At 37.3% G+C, this 17,584-nt stretch overlaps 1 protein-coding gene across 1 annotated transcript in view; it reads left to right on the top strand.

Annotated features, from left to right (window-relative positions):
• The first annotated feature begins 325 nt into the window (after positions 1 to 325).
• MEOX2 (mesenchyme homeobox 2) overlaps positions 326 to 17,584 on the top strand; it is a 56,498-nt gene continuing 39,239 nt past the window's right edge. Inside the window, exon 1 of the mRNA XM_084793578.1 lies at positions 326 to 1,552. Within this exon, the coding sequence (XP_084649704.1) occupies positions 1,039 to 1,552 (514 nt within the window). The 5' untranslated portion in view covers positions 326 to 1,038. The remainder of the gene's footprint in view (positions 1,553 to 17,584) is intronic.

Genomic DNA, 17,584 nt, shown 5'->3' with positions numbered 1-17,584 from the left:
CTGTCAGGGTTTCAGAACCTGCATCCATCCACTCATCCCACTGGGTACCCCGCGATTCTGCACCCAGAGGCACTCTATGCTAGCCATGGTACACAACTCTCCAATCTACAACCTGGCATATTTTTCCTCTTTCTTTCTTTCTTTCTTTCTTTCTTTCTTTCTTTCTTTCTTTCTTTCTTTCTTTCTTTCTTTTCAACCCATCCCCAGACACCTAAAAGGGGAAATGCGTCCCTGGCCGCGGGAACTGCGAGTCGCAGTTTCAAAAGCTAGATTGCTTCAGCTCTTTGCCTTCCTTTGAACTCTAGTAAGTTTCCCGTGATCTGCAAGGGCAGAGGGTAGTCCTGGAGCGCCTGCAGGTGACCCTACCACTACTCTGCACCAAGGCTGAGAAAAAGTAAGTCCCAAGAACAGTGGGCTGGTCAGGGACACTGGGTGCAGGCTTAGAGAAGCCTAGAATGGCTGCATGCCGCCTGGCCATTGGGAACCTCTGCGAAAGATCAGTGGCCTTGAGTGGCTGAGGATCTGGGCTTGCCACTGGCTGTCTTGGAAGCTCCCAGGGTCGGACAGGCATGGAGCAGCCTCTCCAGTCCTGCCAGCAATTGGGAACTGGAAATGAGAGAGCGTGGTGGAGCTGACTGAGCGGGAGTTTTGGAGGGAGTTTGCATGTGGTCAGCGCTGGGCTCCTAAGCCAGCCCCCAGCTCACATTACACTCTATTTATAACCTCTGGGAGCCATTTCCCCCATGAAAGCAGTTCTCTGGGACCACCTTCTTTTGGCTTCCACCTCTCCCACACTTGACATCTGAGCAGCTGCGAGGGAAGCTCCTCCAGGTTCTAGTGTTTATATTTGCAAGAGACTGGCCACTAAAGCTCAGGACTGGGATTAGCCGCCTCTGCTCAAACGCGGGGCTCGCTCTTTGGGAGTGAGTGTGTGTGTTTGGGGAAAGAGTCCTAGGATTTCCAGTGAAAAGTGACAGAGCTTGCTGGCCTTTGGGACCTTCGTGAAGTCTTCTGCCTGGAAGCCGAGACTTGCATGCCATGGAACACCCCCTCTTTGGCTGCCTGCGCAGCCCGCACGCTACAGCGCAAGGCTTGCACCCTTTCTCACAGTCTTCTCTGGCCCTCCACGGAAGATCTGACCACATGTCCTACCCCGAACTCTCCACATCTTCCTCCTCTTGCATAATCGCAGGATACCCCAATGAGGAGGGCATGTTTGCCAGCCAGCATCACAGGGGGCACCACCACCACCACCACCACCACCATCACCATCACCAGCAGCAGCAGCACCAGGCTCTGCAAAGCAACTGGCACCTCCCGCAGATGTCCTCTCCGCCAAGTGGGGCCCGGCACAGCTTGTGCCTGCAGCCTGATTCGGGAGGGCCGCCGGAGTTGGGTAACAGCCCTCCTGTCCTCTGTTCTAACTCATCCAGTCTGGGCTCCAGCACCCCGACCGGGGCCGCCTGTGCACCAGGGGACTATGGCCGGCAAGCTCTGTCACCCGCGGAGGTGGAGAAGAGAAGCGGCAGCAAAAGAAAAAGCGACAGCTCAGGTGAGTGCAGGCAGAGAACTCCTGGGAAGAGTGCGCGCCTTGGGCTACGAAGGGGCGGGGGAGGTGCGGGAAGGTTCTCCAGAAAGGCAAACTTAGAAGGAGCTAGTCTTTCCTTGCTCTGGTGGCCGAATTCTTCCTTGCAATTTCGGCCGGCCTAGTAATTCTGGAGCACGTGTTTCGCTGAGGTTAATATATCTACATCCAGCCGTTCAAAGCCCTCCAAGATCGCAAACTAGTTTTCCAGAAGTGATGAAAAAAAAAAAAAAAAAAGAGCAAGTGACAGTGTGCGAAATCGGTTAAGGAGCGTGGCGGTGCATACATGTGTTGGGAGGGGTGCGCTGCTTGAGATGCTGCACCCACTGGGCGTTCTTGCTTGCGAGAGTGCGCTTCTCCTTGTATTTTCCCTTCCAATTCCCAGCTCTGAAGAAGTAGAATTTTCACAGCCTAACTGGATTTCTAGATTATTGCGCAATATCTTGAACTTTAACTGGGAATTGACAAAATACACAAAAAACATTGCTTTCTTTTTTCTTTATATTTTGCTTTCATAGTTTCTGAAATAGAATCCTAGTTAAAATGATTTAACACACGTGTGTGTGCACACATGAGCGTGCGCGCGCGCACACACACACACCCCTACACACACACCCCACTATTTATTTGGCGAAAAACGCATTATCTAAGAATCTAAAATTATTTAGGAACTGCATCCGAAAATTTTGAATAAATAGATGAAGACTTGAAGAAAGATTATTCTTATAGTAATTAAATTCAAGGGATGCTACGCTAGGACAAAACAAAATAAACAAAAAACCAAACCAAACCAAACCAACCAACCAAAACCCTGAACTTTGAAAATGGAAAATAACCTGGAGAGCTTACTGACAGAGGCTCTGACAGTGTTCTGGAAGAAGACCCAGAGAGGTGCGGGTAACTTGAGCCCAACAAAAAGGGAGCCTCCAGAAGAATTCAAGGGTCTGAGAGTTCAGTGGCCAGTGCATCCTGGCTATCCAGAAAACCGAAAGTTTCCAGGGAACACAACAAAGCCTTTAGCTATATTTCTCATTATAAAGATGTTTAGACTTCCACTTCTTTCTCTCTCTTCCTTCCTTCCTTCCTTCCTTCCTTCCTTCTTTTCCTTCTTTCTTTCTAATTGAGTCTTCACTATAGTTACAAGGCAACCTGAGTACAGACTTTTAGAAGATGTCACTTAACAAATATAATGTTTGTATATATTTAATCGTCTGTTTTAGTGGTTTGAGAGTCTGAAAATGTAATTCTAAGCATTGATATGAAGAATTGAAAAATCATTTAATGCAATTTAAGCAAGGTGTTTTGCAGTGTATAGCAGCAATGGCTGTGCATTTTGTGTTACATTGAAAGATGACAGAAGCTTTGCTTGACCTCTGTATGGGGTGACTCTTTCCTTCCCAGTCTCATTGTTGAACCTTTTCTAGGTTCAAGGTAAACTTTTAATGCTCCATCATGTTTAGTTATTCCTAAGAAAGTTGCCAGCACTGTCATTTTTTTTTAGTGGTTATCATTAACTGTATATGAAATTCTAAAACACAGAAAACTTCCTAAGGAGGTATTACAATGTACTGGGATTTCCCCAGATTGAACATTTATGAGCATAAACTCTTGGATGGCCTCCACAAGTTTGTAGTTACCTCAGCAAGGGCCTGAAGCCCCAATTCAGACTTTCTGCAACGGGATGAAGCTGTGTGCGGCTTCCTAGATGAACCAAAGCCATGATGATTATTTGCACAGATGAAGGAATTTTTGTTCAGGCACAAGTTATATTTGGTTGGGGAAACAGGGAAAGTGAGACTAAAAACTGACTTCCTTTAAGTTGTTTTAATAAAAAAAACTGTCTTAATATTGACTAATTATAGTTTCCATTGCCGTTATCTGGGGAAAATAAGCATGCGGTAAAGTGATGCTTGTTATTCACGCTGTGATCTCATTTTAGAACACTGAAAAGGACAAACAGAATAAAACTTAATGTCAACCTGGTGATGTATTAATAGGTTACAAGAATGGGAAACACACTCATTAGCAAGGATAATGTCACTGGGATTGACTTAGAGTGAATGCTCCCATTGACAGCCTACCAAAGTCGAACACCAGTTGACTTGGTCTAAGTTAATATCAATTAGATCATAGGCATGCTTAACTCCAAGTGCCCCCCCATTTCCATTTATACAGTGAACATTCAATTCAATGTCAAGACATTTTATACTATTGTGAAAACATTTTGACTTACCAGAGCATAGAGTAACATAGAAAATAGTTAAAATACTGTTCTTTTATCAACACATAAGCCTTATTTGGCACAATATGGTTATTTTGACATTCTGTCATAATTACTAAATGCCCAGTAAATTATATTGGACAATCTGAGATTTAGGACTATATTAGAGGATCATTGAATCATGCATGGCAGTAACAGTTTATATATTTAGGCATTTTATAATCACTGTGCAATTACAGTTGGGAGTATATACAATCTTTGGTAATACTGGAATCAAGTCTCTATACACATGTTGTTAATATTAGTGCATGTGTGATAACTGAGTCAACTTCCAATAGAAATCTAAACACCAGAAAATAGTGTTAAACAACCAAATCAGGTATAATTCTTAGATTTTTATCCACGGTAATATCTCAACAATTTCAATATATTACACTCTCCAGTATTGCTGTTCTGAAAATACACATGAAAACATACATAATAAATCAAAAAAGCTTACCAGTATGAAAGCAAATATTTACAGGCTTTAATCTTCCATTATGGTTAATTAACAACTAAAAATAACCCATTTTAATATAAAATTATGATGTTGTCATTGTGTGTACTAAATATTTGTATAACTTTGGGCCAGCAACCCTTTCCAGCAATGTTAGTAAAGCCAACATCTGCCACTCCTTCAAAGGGACTCTTAAAGTTACAACTGTGTTTAAAACAATCAGTACAAGCCAGGTGATTCTCAAAAATGTCCATAAATACTGTGAACTTCTTGGCTTCAATTACACAAAGCAATATAGTAGTAGGCATAAATTGCTCAATTTTGTTGAAATAGCTGTGCTCACTTAATCTAAGCAGCTTTTATGCATTTTGTAGAGATATTCTCTGATCACTTTAGATTAATGAAAATAAGCACACACTCCATTTGAAGGGATAAATTTATACTGATACTCCTTCAAAATACAATTAAAAATTGGGGGATGCCAAACAATATTATATTTTTGTAAAATTACAAATATTCATAGCTATTATAACACACAATATTTAGTTTCAAATGTTTCAGTCTTTGTGTATGGCTGTACAGAATGACAGAGGTTGTATGTAAATACACACGAGCTAACCTCAGAATAACGCTACTACCATCTGACTCTGTTATTATACTGTGATATTTCTGAGGTACTTCAATCATCATGTTTTCTGAAAAGAAAACAAGCAACGTTGTTACTAATCTGTGTTACTAGATTATAACTTTTTCTGTTTTCCTTAGAAAGAAATACAGTCTTTGGGATTTCAGTTATCCAGGAGCATTGTGAACAATGTAAATATCTCAAAGCTACAGTGTATAAAATGGGACTGTGAAGCTTTCTAGAGTGTTAGCTTAATTTTAGACTAGACCACCCTAAATGATGAGCTGACTTCAAAACAAAACAAAACAAATACAAGTATCATTCAGCTGCATGGGTTGCTTCAGTTAATAAGTCTCAACATCATGATCAGGGATTCTTTTTAAATCAAGTGCTTTAAGCTTGAAAGTGAGCAGAGAGCGGAAGACCCAGATAAAAGTGAGAGATGTATTTATTTCTTTTTAAAATTTATTTATAAAAAAGAGATGGTGGCAGATTCAGCTACGTTAAATCATAATGCTACATATGTAAACATTCATACTTTTATAGTACTTGTCAGTGAAAACAATCATGCTGGTGTTCTGTTGGCAAATTCCCAACAGAAAACTAAAACCAATATGATGGTAGAGACATTTCTTCTGTGATTTGAGAAACTGACCATCCATTCTAGTACTAGAGAGTGGAACTTATATTGTGATAAGGCCTAATCACTCTAATAAATACATTTCAAGTGAAAATTAAATAGAAGGGCCAATTTTTTTCTGTCATAGCTGGGGAAATTTAAGATAAAATCCCATATATAATGGAAGTTAACTTTATTCATCTGAAAGATGGAAGTGTATTAATAAATAAGTGAATGAGCATACTTTTAGACCTTTTTCAAATAAAAATAGTTATATTACATATAAAATTATATATGAATCTAACAGTATCTAAATCTAATAACCATTAGATTTAGACTGTATTCTCTCACTTAATTTAAATGTATAATTTAGAAAGTATAATTTGTGTATTGCTGTAAAAGTTTTACATTTCGATGATAGTTTAATGAAAAGGTAGAATATTGATTTATTGGAACATAAATTACATGTAAGACTGTCTTGACACTTTCTGGGTTAATATTCATAATTGATGTCTCTCTTTCAAATGGTTTATAGTCTAAAAATTCAATTTATTTTACATTCCTCAATTTCTCATGATACTTTTTATAATAATAAAACATTTTTTAGAAAAATTATCATGTGAAATTAGATATCAGCAGCAGCTCCATGCTTCATTGATTATAAGCATAACACCAAAAGGATCAATTCTTAATTGGTCAGTTAAATTTCATTTCTTTGCATATATGGTATTATGGACTAATTCCAATGATAAATCTTTTCAAGGAAAAAAAATACCCAAAACAAATGAACAAACAACAAACAAACAAACCACGGACCACCATGTAAGTCTTCAAGTTTGACAACACAATAAGAGTTATTTCTTATTTAAACCTATTTATGTGATGTCACATTTTTTTTGATATTTCAGTCTATATTGACATAGATTTGTGGTGAATGATGATCATATTTAAAGTACATGCATCAGCAGAGCACACAGATTTTACCCACTGTTGTCATACTGTTCTTATGGTTGTGGCTTTGGGTAACTGTATTGAACTAAAGCCCCCCAGTAAGGACATCACAGCACACAGTTCTGATCACAGCTTTTAATCACAGTCACCAGTGAGGCTCTGAGACCATAAGCATGGAATATTGCACTCTGTTCGGCAGAATGGTCCCCGAGGCCCAAGGCTTCAGTATGCAACCTGGGCACTACCTGTTTCAAAATAGCATAACTTCAAATATGGCATCGTCTCTAAAAGTTCCTCCTGCTTTACTTTTATTCTAAAATCATGAGGCATTTGTTTGCCCTTTAAGAGGTTGCATTGCATAGTATGTAAATCTTTACAAAAACATTTCCTGCTTCATTATTGGTGTGGCTGATGTAACGGTATGTGGAGAGGGAGCCAGGAGTCACAGCGAGCATGTAGGGGTTAGAGGACAACTTCGTCAGGCCTGTTCTCTCCATCTGCCGCTATGCGAGATTACCCACAGGTCACCGGGCTTGCATCACAAGCATCTTTACTCACTGACCCATCTCCCGCGGCCAAAGCATATAAACTTTAAAAAGCAGTCCATGATATATCTACTCAATCACGTATTCAAAATTCAGACATTGTTTTATACCTGAAAACATTTTAATGTGAAATCTTTGGACAAATTTATTATTAAATTAACAGAAAATTATGTGGTAGGAGTACACGTTTGTGTTTAATCATATGGGTCAATTATTAATTTTCTTCTAATTTCAAAAAACTCAATTTATAAGTAAGAATATCCCATTATTTATTAATTTAATGTATTATATACTTTCCATTTCCATTTCCATATATATTTTCCATTTAAATACATTTCTAAATTTGTACATTACTGACTTTAAATTGTGTTTTCTGCATTGGCATTTCTTTACAGGGTTTCTAAAAGTATTTTATAAATGTATTATTTTCTTACTCCTGTATGTGAACAAGAAAGACCAGGCAAACTTCATATTGTTACTGTACATTTTGACAAAGTGTTTGTGTAAAGGAAAAGATATACTGTAAAAAAAATAATTCCCTTGTTTTCTCTAGTCTAGACATATTATAAGAATAATAAATGATTTTAACCTATTATTATTGTTAGGTCACTTTTAAAATTTAGAATGTGCTTAAAAGTTTAATATTCTAATATACTTATAAATGATGGTGTTAATATTTAGCTATTTGGAAATTTTACTCTATTGCTTAAACCTTTAAATTATAAAGTTGTTTTCACATTTTTCATGAAGTCAATTTGTTTTAGGTATCTTTAAATGCCATAACATTTGCTTATATAGCTGTCTAAGATGCTATAAATTTGTTAATTAAGGCTCATATAGGCTGCCCTGATTAAAATTATGAGTATGAGGTGTTTAATTCTTGTGGGGTATTGAGATTGATAGTATTTAATTGAGATTGATAGTATTTAATCTTCATAGATTGGGTGTATTCATAGAGACCTCCTTTAAGAAAGTGAGGGGGAGGTTCCTGAATTATGTAAAATGTCATACCTCACTTAAAACAAATATTACAGTAATGCATTTACACTGAGTCTTGTAGATAAGTTTGTATATTAAAATTGAAAATAACATTTCTTGATGATATTAATATAGTAAATATGGATTAGAGTTTCTGCATTAAAGGCTGAAATATGTTAAATGTTTCTACTATAAAATAAAACATTAAGCTTGCTGCGTGCACAGCTGTGTGGAGACTCCCGCAGCCTGCAACTGGTAACCAATGATAGTCACCAAAGTCAGAGCTGCCAAGACCCCTACAGTGTTTGCTGCCTTTTGTTTTTCTTTCTCCAGCTCATTATTCTCAATACACTTCAAGAGATTGCCATAGTAGCAGAAGGAGGAAGACAGTCAGGGCTATCTTACATGACCAAGGGCGAGCAAATATGTAAGATGAAGTCACCTCACTGGTTTGGAAGGGAGAGACAAACAAGACTGTCCAGCTTAAGTTGGCAGGTGCCAGCTGAGTTTTACAAGCTTAGATTTTACCCTTAGAAAACCTAGCCAGAAATGACACCCAAACGCACTTACTGCTGCAGTGTTGTAGTTAACTTGCAAATGCTGAAGGGAAATATACGCAGCAGCGCCTGTAAAGTAGCTTTCTTGAGCTGTCGGGACTGCACAGGAAATGATGGGGTGATAATTCTTAGTTACCTGTAAAACAGCAACTAAACAGAGATATATTCTTATGAGCGGAGTGGAAACAAGTGCAAGAGGTGGTGTCCCTTATCAAATTAATGCAAAGAATATTCCACCTACAGTGATTTTAGATGCTAAGAAACAAACCCCAGGAAAATGTGATTTGTTCCATCTAATACTCTAGGCACTAAATGAATAAACTTCGTTGTGATTTTTGTAAAACATCAGTAAGTTGGCAAATGGCCCTCATGTTGTCAGAACACTTGGAAACTGCTTTCTGACCGAGTGGATTGAAATCAAGTGGTATCTCTCCCTATTTAATATTTTTCAAAAGTAAAACAAGTGCTCAGTATGTTTACTGCCTTCAACAATTAAAATCTCCCAAACCATAAGCTGTGTTTACATGAGAGGATTTTTTTCTCATTGAAAATATAAACGAGTCTGGATGTATTAAACGTGACAGAGCGTAGATGTAAACCATTGAGACAGAATGAAATGCCAGGAAAGCCAGAGTTCAGGCGTCCAAGTCTGGAGCCTGCTGCTGCCCACATTTCCAAATTTACTACTTTGTGAACATCCACAACCAATGTTTAAAAAAACTGCAGATACTTTTTTCCTCTAGGCCAGTCAAGTTTTAGGAAGTGGGGCTTTATCAAAGTGATTCTTGAAATATACATGGTTGGGGAACTATAAGGAAGTGATAATATCATTTCCTGTGTTTGTGAACTTAGCCAGTGGTTAATAAATCATAAGGGCTTCTCTAAGTTCTTACTCAGCATATCCGATGAGCAAAGAGATGGCACACTGCACACTGCGAAGGCGACTCAGAGGGAGTCTGTTGATAATCTGGTGGTGAGTGGTATGTAATAGGGAAAGCAGGGAAGCCACAGGAAGAGAAGGATTGCTAGGCTCTGTCCACAATCAGGATCCAACTGCCTGCTTAAGGCTCAGGTGACAGATCCTGAGAGCTTTCACTGTAGACTGAGCACAGGCTCAGGGCAGAGACTTCCTGTAAAGGCTGGGGCCTCACATAGTAAGGCAGCAGCCATCATCAGTCTTCACATCCTCTAGTCTCTTGCTCTTGCTGCCCCTTTGCCAGAAGGAATTCTATGCTCAAGCACTCAGGAGGATGTCTGAGGATGAACAGCCTCAAATGCAATGTAAAGAAATCTAGGCTGCAAGGCAGAATTAGGAGACAGGACTCAGGGATCCACACAGTAGAGCAGAACTCCTGTGCTGCCGCCTCACTAGCTGTCATTGTGAGCTTGAAATGTAACTCCACGGTGCCTTAGTTTCCCTAGAAATGAGCCTAATGAACATTCACAGGGCACTAATGTCTAGCTCTGTAAACATTACTTATTTTAGCATGAAAAGGGCAGTTTTCCTATTGGTATACATCCTGTAAAAATAACCTGTTTTATGGCATCTATTTTTATTTACTATTGATAGTGAAAGAAGGAGAGTTGCTGGCTTAACTGATTGTTACATATTGAAAACTATCTGCACTGTCTCTAGAATAACTTTAGTGGCATCTTCCTGAAGTGCAAGGCAGATTTTGCCAGGCTATATCTGAAATTCTCAACCTGCTGCCTCTTCTGCTTGCATATTTATTTACCTCTTATCCTTCTACACCTCTATTACGGACCCGTTTTCAGTAACGTTATATACTGGACAAAACAAAGAATAAAGTTGTACACAGGAACACACACACACACACACACTGACACACACACACACTGACACACACTCGCACACTCCAGTTCACTGTGACTATGCCAGTTAAGGGATAGGGTTCTGATTAAACACATTCAAACACAGCAATGACCTTTCCACTTTCAGTTAACTGGGAGGATGGATAGGACTTTTACATGCTACCTTATGTGGTTTGTGGCAGGGCTATAGCTCTTTGTTAGTTTAGGTACTCCATTTAAGTGGTAATGAATAACAAACATGAAAAGAAAAGCACCACTGTTAGTATATCTCACACAGAATTCCAATGAGTTTTGTTTGTTGATAGTTTCTTTGTATAAAGAAAATAGTCCATTTGTCTCCTTGAGTATAGTTTTCAGAGAAATACTGCTCAGGTGAAGGCAACACACAGGACAGCAAAATCTTCCTGGAAGCTTAAGTTCTGAATATGAACTGCATTCACTTCGTCTGGTGTATTTTCATCTCTGAAACTCACCTTTTAATGTGGAAAATTCAGAAATGCTCTATAGAAACATTCTATGTTCATGCACATGATGATTTTCAGCAGTTTCTTTTGAAGAAATGGCAGCACTTTTAAATAAGCGTACTTTAAAATATATTATCAAAAATCTCAATGAAGACTTAATTCATTTCAGAGTTGTCAAGTTTTCAATAGTGTGATCCCTCTGAGGTGATGTTCAGAAAAGAGTGATTGCTGCTGTGCCTACTGCAGAGCATGGAAGGAGAAAGAAAAATTACTACATGCTCAATGACTATGGGAGAACAAGAAAGACCTAATTGCGTCAAACAGTTCATTAACCCTGATTCCAAGGTGGATTGATTTCTCAGTGTCCACAATTCATTATAAACTCTAAGCATTAAATACATCACCAGACTCTGGAGTGATAATCAAACAGACTTAAGTCACTACCCAGCTTCCCAAGGGCTTGTCTTCGGTGATGAGAGTTGCCTGGTAAAGTTAAATAGGGTTTGTCTTTTTGGCCTAGTAATGGGTAGCTGACTTCCAGAGTCCAACTCCAGCCTTGAGACCTTCCAACGAAAATCTCAAATTGTAGATTGAAACCTTAAGATCTTAGTCCTCCAATTAAAAAAACTTTTTGTCATCAATTAACAAAATGTTAAGTTGTTAAAACACTTTCCTTAGGTGTAAATAGACTTTCTCTGATTTTTATGATTATATTGGCTATGTTTCATTCTCCTTTAATGAATATAGACCCTGGTAAACTGTCTTAGCTTGAGTTCATATTTATGCATCTCCTCACAATAAGGACAGAATTGCACAGGATTTTGACACATCATGTAATATACCTCAGCATGATATATTTTATACCCTATAGAGTATAGATGGGTCATTTCAAACAATAGATATATACATCAACAACATCACAATAGTGTGATCCCTGCACACATATTTTGTGTAACAATTTGGGATTTGAAAATTATTTATTGTTTTGAAATTTTAAGTAAATTATTTTATTTTCCTATACTGCAAATGCCTTTTTGTATACTCTCTGAGTATTTTCTGCTCTCTCTCTCTAGTTCTGTTGATTTTGAGACTTAACCACACTCTCTAAAACCAATACCTGCTTTCCATTGTATTTATTCTAACAAGAAATGTTTTCCTTGATTCCGCCCTGTTTTATTCACACCCATCTTCCAGACAATGTGTAAACACTAGATTCATCTATTCCTCTGATTACAGTTAACCTTAAAACCGCTGTAGTGCACCACCTCTGACCTCTCTTGCTTATTCTAGTCCTCAATTCTCACTATTCTCTTTAAAACACAGATGTATTATGAAACATAGAAGTAATTTTCCCATGGATGTTCTTTGGGTTTCTTGTCAAAACACAACTTGATTTAAAAAAAAAAACAGCAACAACAGAAAATGTCCACACACATGTATGTGTGTGTATGCCCCCATCTTTTTCTCTCTGTGTGTGTGTTGCTAAGAATCAAAAGCAAACCTCTCACATGTACTCAAGAGCTCTACCATCTAGATACATTTTCAAGCAATTAAGCCTAATTTATATTTTTAAAATGACTTCAGAGTGATGAGATCAGCCGACCCTCTCATCTTTCCCAACAGCCCTGTGCTTAGTGTGCTGTCCATGTTTCAAAACACATAGACAAACCAAATGCATCACTAGTCGTTGTATCTGTCCCCTTCCTAATTGTATTATTTATGGGATTATTCTACACTTACAATATAGCTATGTAGTTATAAGTCTTGACACATAGAATGGATAATGTCTTTCAGAGATATATTGCTTGGCTTTGTATATACTAAATCTTTTGTGCAATCAAATTTTATTTAAAATCCAATTCACACATTTATTAAGGAAAGAATTTGTGTATAAAATATTTAAAAAATATATTGTTAATCTTGGGTACATAATTCTAAATACTAGTATTTATATTACTGGTTACATTTATAATATGTTACAATAATAGTTAAAGACAAAGGGACCATAAACTTGAGTGACAGTGGCAGGGCACAGAAAGAATGGTTCATTTAATATTATTGAACACATTGCACATGGAATTTCATTTATGCCACCTCTTTTTTATCACATTGTATCAATTGTTTTTAGACAAATCTCAGCTTATTTTTTTATCTCGACATTGGTACTTTTCAAAAAATTCTAAGGGCTTCAATTACAAACAGCTGCCAAATTGAGGGTTAGATCTGCTCAATAGGAAGGAACTTATGTTTTGTACTGTAAATTTGCACAACACGCCATGGCTTCTGAGGCCATGAAACCTTAAGAAGAACACACTCCTGCCACTTTCCTAAACCAATATAATCTCTAACTACACTTCCAACATTAAACATATACCAGTGCGTAAGTGCAGCTCTGCCCTCTCATCAAAGAAGCTTCTATTTTAAACAGGATGTGACCAGTAAACCAAGACTAGTCTAGTCAAAGCACAAAGAATAACTTATTGTGTGGTTACCTTTCTGAGTAATATGTTTACTACGTACTCCAACACCAGAGGCACAGAGAATATCATGAAGGAGGAAACAGAAGTATTTTAAAATCCAGATGATTAGGGGATCTGTTGTGCCATAGTCTATTCTAAAAAAGAGAGGGACAAAAGTGGACAGGATGGGGAGGAGACATTGGATCTGGGAGATCCTGTGGGTAGGGATGGTGGCAAACATGATCAAACTGAATTGTATGGCAATCATCACATAACTAATATTATTTTTAACAAACGTTCATAGGTGGTTCAAATGTTTCCACAGCGTGAGGACTACCTATCCAGAGTCTTGTGTCTTGAATGAAAAGTTCTGCATATCATTCCAGCACAAGGAAGGCAATGGTAGACATGGTTTTTCAGAAAAATATAACAGGTTCTCAAGAAATAACTGTATATCTGCAATTATCCCCAACAGTATGATAATGTCATAGATAGCTACTGGATGCCTGTGAGCAATTAAAGTAAAATAAAAAACTCAGCTGATAGATTCAGACTCAAGTATTGAGTTGCCTGCTGTGGCTGTTTACGAATGAATTGGGCATCACAGGTACAGAATGTTTCCGTCAACCAGAGGGCAAAAGTTCAACTTAACATTTAAATACTGAATAGGTATTGAGGATGGGAACCTATCTACAATGACAGAAATTAGGAGATTTCAAGAATACTAAGATGACAAACACATCTGAAAGTAAGACATAAAAAAAAACCCACTAACTTCCAGAAAGGCTTTTGAAGAAATGATTATTTTGTCAATCAAATACTCACTGAAATAAAATATATTGGTACCATCTTTAAGCTTTATTAGTTGAACACACACACACACACACACACACACACACACACACACATATATATATATGTATATATATATATATTCTGGACAGTTATCAGAATAAACATAGTTGTAGATATTAAATCTTTAAATTATAACTATAGAACTAAAATGAAATAAAATACATTATAACAATGGGTATGACTATAAAAATAAGAATTCTGGATGCAGAGAAGCAAACAATAAAAGCATATTAAAAAATGTAAGGTCAACTAGGGAGATTCTTTTAGGCCTCTAGAGGGATGGGGAGGAGAACATTTTTCTGGGAAAGGGTGGGGAGCATGCCAGGAACTAAGCTAGATTTTCCAGGGAGAAAGTATGAAAACTTAATAAAAATCAAACAGTGGCAATTAATGACATAGGATTATTAACTTATAAGGTCTTTAAAATGATCCCATCTTTTGTAATCTTTGGTCTGAATTCCAATATGGTAAGTCAGGTAGCTAAAGAAAAGCAGAATTAATGAAAGGAGAGTTTTCATTTTTTTTAAATGCAGAAATGAAGGGTAGCTTGTTCATCTTGGCATAAGAAAGCAGCAAAAGCAGTGGTGAGCGAAGTAAGGGAGGTTCCACGTCTATACTGTGAGGCATCTGGGCTGTTGGGCTGTGGCCACAGATTACTCAATAAACTGCCGCAACCACAGAGCTCTGTGCCTGTGGGAAGCAGACTGTTCATCGGTGGATGCGTTTATTAATACAGAATAAGTAATTGATAATTGAACTGCTAGCAATTTGTGGTGTAAAATATGATGTTAATATTACACATTTGCAACATTTACTACTTAAAAGTATTCATCGAAGTGCAGAAAGTAGAAAGTTTTAGTGGCTGGACCACAGAAAGCATGATACACATATGAACACACACACACACACACACACACACACACACAGAGAGAGAGAGAGAGAGAGAGAGAGAGAGAGAGAGAGAGAGAGAGAGAGAGAGAGAGAGAGAAGTGAGAGAAGAGAGAGGAAGAGAGAGACAAACACAAAATTGACAAGGCAGACGTTATTTTTTCATATAGGTTCTTTTAGAAGAGGAAAAATCCAAACCCAATATAATTCATAATAAAGTTTTACTGGCAGTGTAGAAGGATAAAGGAAGCGTTTTACTGGTTTACAGTTATTGAAATTTATCAGTCCTTTTGTTGTTGTTGTTGAGACTCATGGTTTTGGTAGCTTTCAGCAAGTAAATGGGTGGATGTAATAATCTACTTTGGATTAATACATCGATTTTATTCCCAGTTTTAAATATTATATTGCTATCTTTGTAGACACAGTTAAGTAGAGGTAAGATACTGTAATTAAAAAAAATACCTGTAGAAGCAAAGCTATGAAGCATCTATGTCAAAGACACTAAAGTGCATTAATGAATGAGGTAAACTAATGCCTGCCTTCACAGAATACAATAGCTAATTTCCATGATGAATCATTTGCCTTGAAAATTCTGGAGGCGAGAACATCAAACCAAGCCAACTGAAAACTTAAATATGTTAGTCAAAGAGGATGGCATGAAGTGAATTCATAATTTAATGTAACTGAAAGAAGTGCTGAGCTAGAGACAGTGCACTCTACAGGGCAGCTACAAGAAGCATGTTATTAAGGGGCTTCTTCGTAAGCTTGTTGCGTTGTTCTCTGTACAAGCATAAGTAATTCTTCACATTTTTAATCTATTTCCTCGGAGATTTTTTAACTTTCTTCTTTTATGTATTATAACGGAAACAGTTTGCGTTGAATAACCTTTTAACCTTAGGCAGTGACATTAGTACTTTTGATCATAGCTGGATTGTTTTGCCAGTCAGTTAAAGGAAGGTTATTTTGAGGAATGGTAAGTAGGATCATATCATAGCTTTCCCAGCCCAGCCACCCTGCAATACTGTGTGTAATAACTGTTTCCATGGATTTGTGATTCTCTGGATATATCTATCTGTATCTATGATGAGGCTCAATGCTGAGCGTACACTTCAAGCTCTTGGAGAAGACTAAGACAGAAACAGAGGATGGAACTGATGTGACACACAAAGGCTTTAAAATCCCTGGAGAATGTGATGAGGCTTCAGAAAAAGGATAATATCTGTTGTCAATTGCTCTCATGATCTCTTACATTTTACTAATATATGTATGAAAATTCACAAGCCCTGACCTATGGAGAAACATATAAAGGGCCCTTTAAAATAATAATATCAAATGTAGGGTATGATTTAGGATCATAGAATCATGCATAAAATTTGTTTCTAGGAAATTTTTTATTAATTTTCTTAATTCTTTCCACTTACATGTCCATTTGTACCCTTGTTCCCACTGATATTTTTGTGAGAGTCATTGTGAGAACATAAATGCTCTTTAATTCAAAATATTATTCTAAGAGATAATACTCAATGGTAGAGAGCCTGCCTACTATGTGCAGTACCTGTAGTTTGATCTTCAGCACCTTAAAAGAGTTGGAAGGGATTTTTAAACCCAACAAAGCTACCAGTGTTGCTTAAGTATCAGAAAATTGAGGTGTCATGGTGTCAAACATAATATCAGTGTACAACAGTGCTTATACCATATAGTTAAACCTGTACTTTTAAAGATGATTAACCCAGCTCATCTCAATGTAAAGGTTGTGCTGGTGTATTGATCTATTATCTTAGACCCTTATTGCTGTATTTCACAAACTAGTCTACTGCTGTGAAAAGGTAGTAATCCTATGCTTGGACAGTATTTCTTTATTTGAAATTAATTCTGGAAGGAATGGGTTTTCACTAATGATATCGTAATGTCCTTACTTTGTGAAATTGTTCTCTTTGTAAAAAGTGATAAGAGTAATTTGGGCCTTTGTGGGATTCATGCCTATTCTTTACATTAAAGTGTTAGGAATACATTATCAATGGCAAATGGTACTGATGTTTATGAACATACTTCATAACCTAGAATATGGGGGCTGTTTCCTGTAGGCTTTTTGTAAATACTAGGTATCATCCTTAAGTCCTTATGATTCATCATGTTTTGTTTTTATTGCCATACTTTGTTATTATATCCAAAATATATTTGTTATCAGTTCATCTGGGATTTTCCCCCTAGTTTAGGGCAACTCATTTTCTTTTCTCCAGGTATTTGAAAAAAAAAAGATTATGCACATTTAGACATGTGATTATATTGAATTGCATGAGTTTGATTTGCCAAAACACACATTATCTTGAACATTTAGAGTGCGGTTAGGAGGAAGCTTGAGCTGCAAGGAAAGTGCTTTTGTGTGATGTCCACTTAACCAATAAATCTGTCATCACCAAATGGTCCCCATTTCCTCTGAAATAAACAAATCACTTTTGAGTCCTTTGAAAGAGGAGACTTCCAGGAAAACAAATGTCACTTTTTCTT

This window comes from Acomys minous, assembly GCF_964271855.1.
Source record: "Acomys minous genome assembly, chromosome: 8".
Classification (NCBI taxonomy): domain Eukaryota; kingdom Metazoa; phylum Chordata; class Mammalia; order Rodentia; family Muridae; genus Acomys; species Acomys minous.
This window is presented reverse-complemented; position numbering and strand designations above follow the sequence as displayed.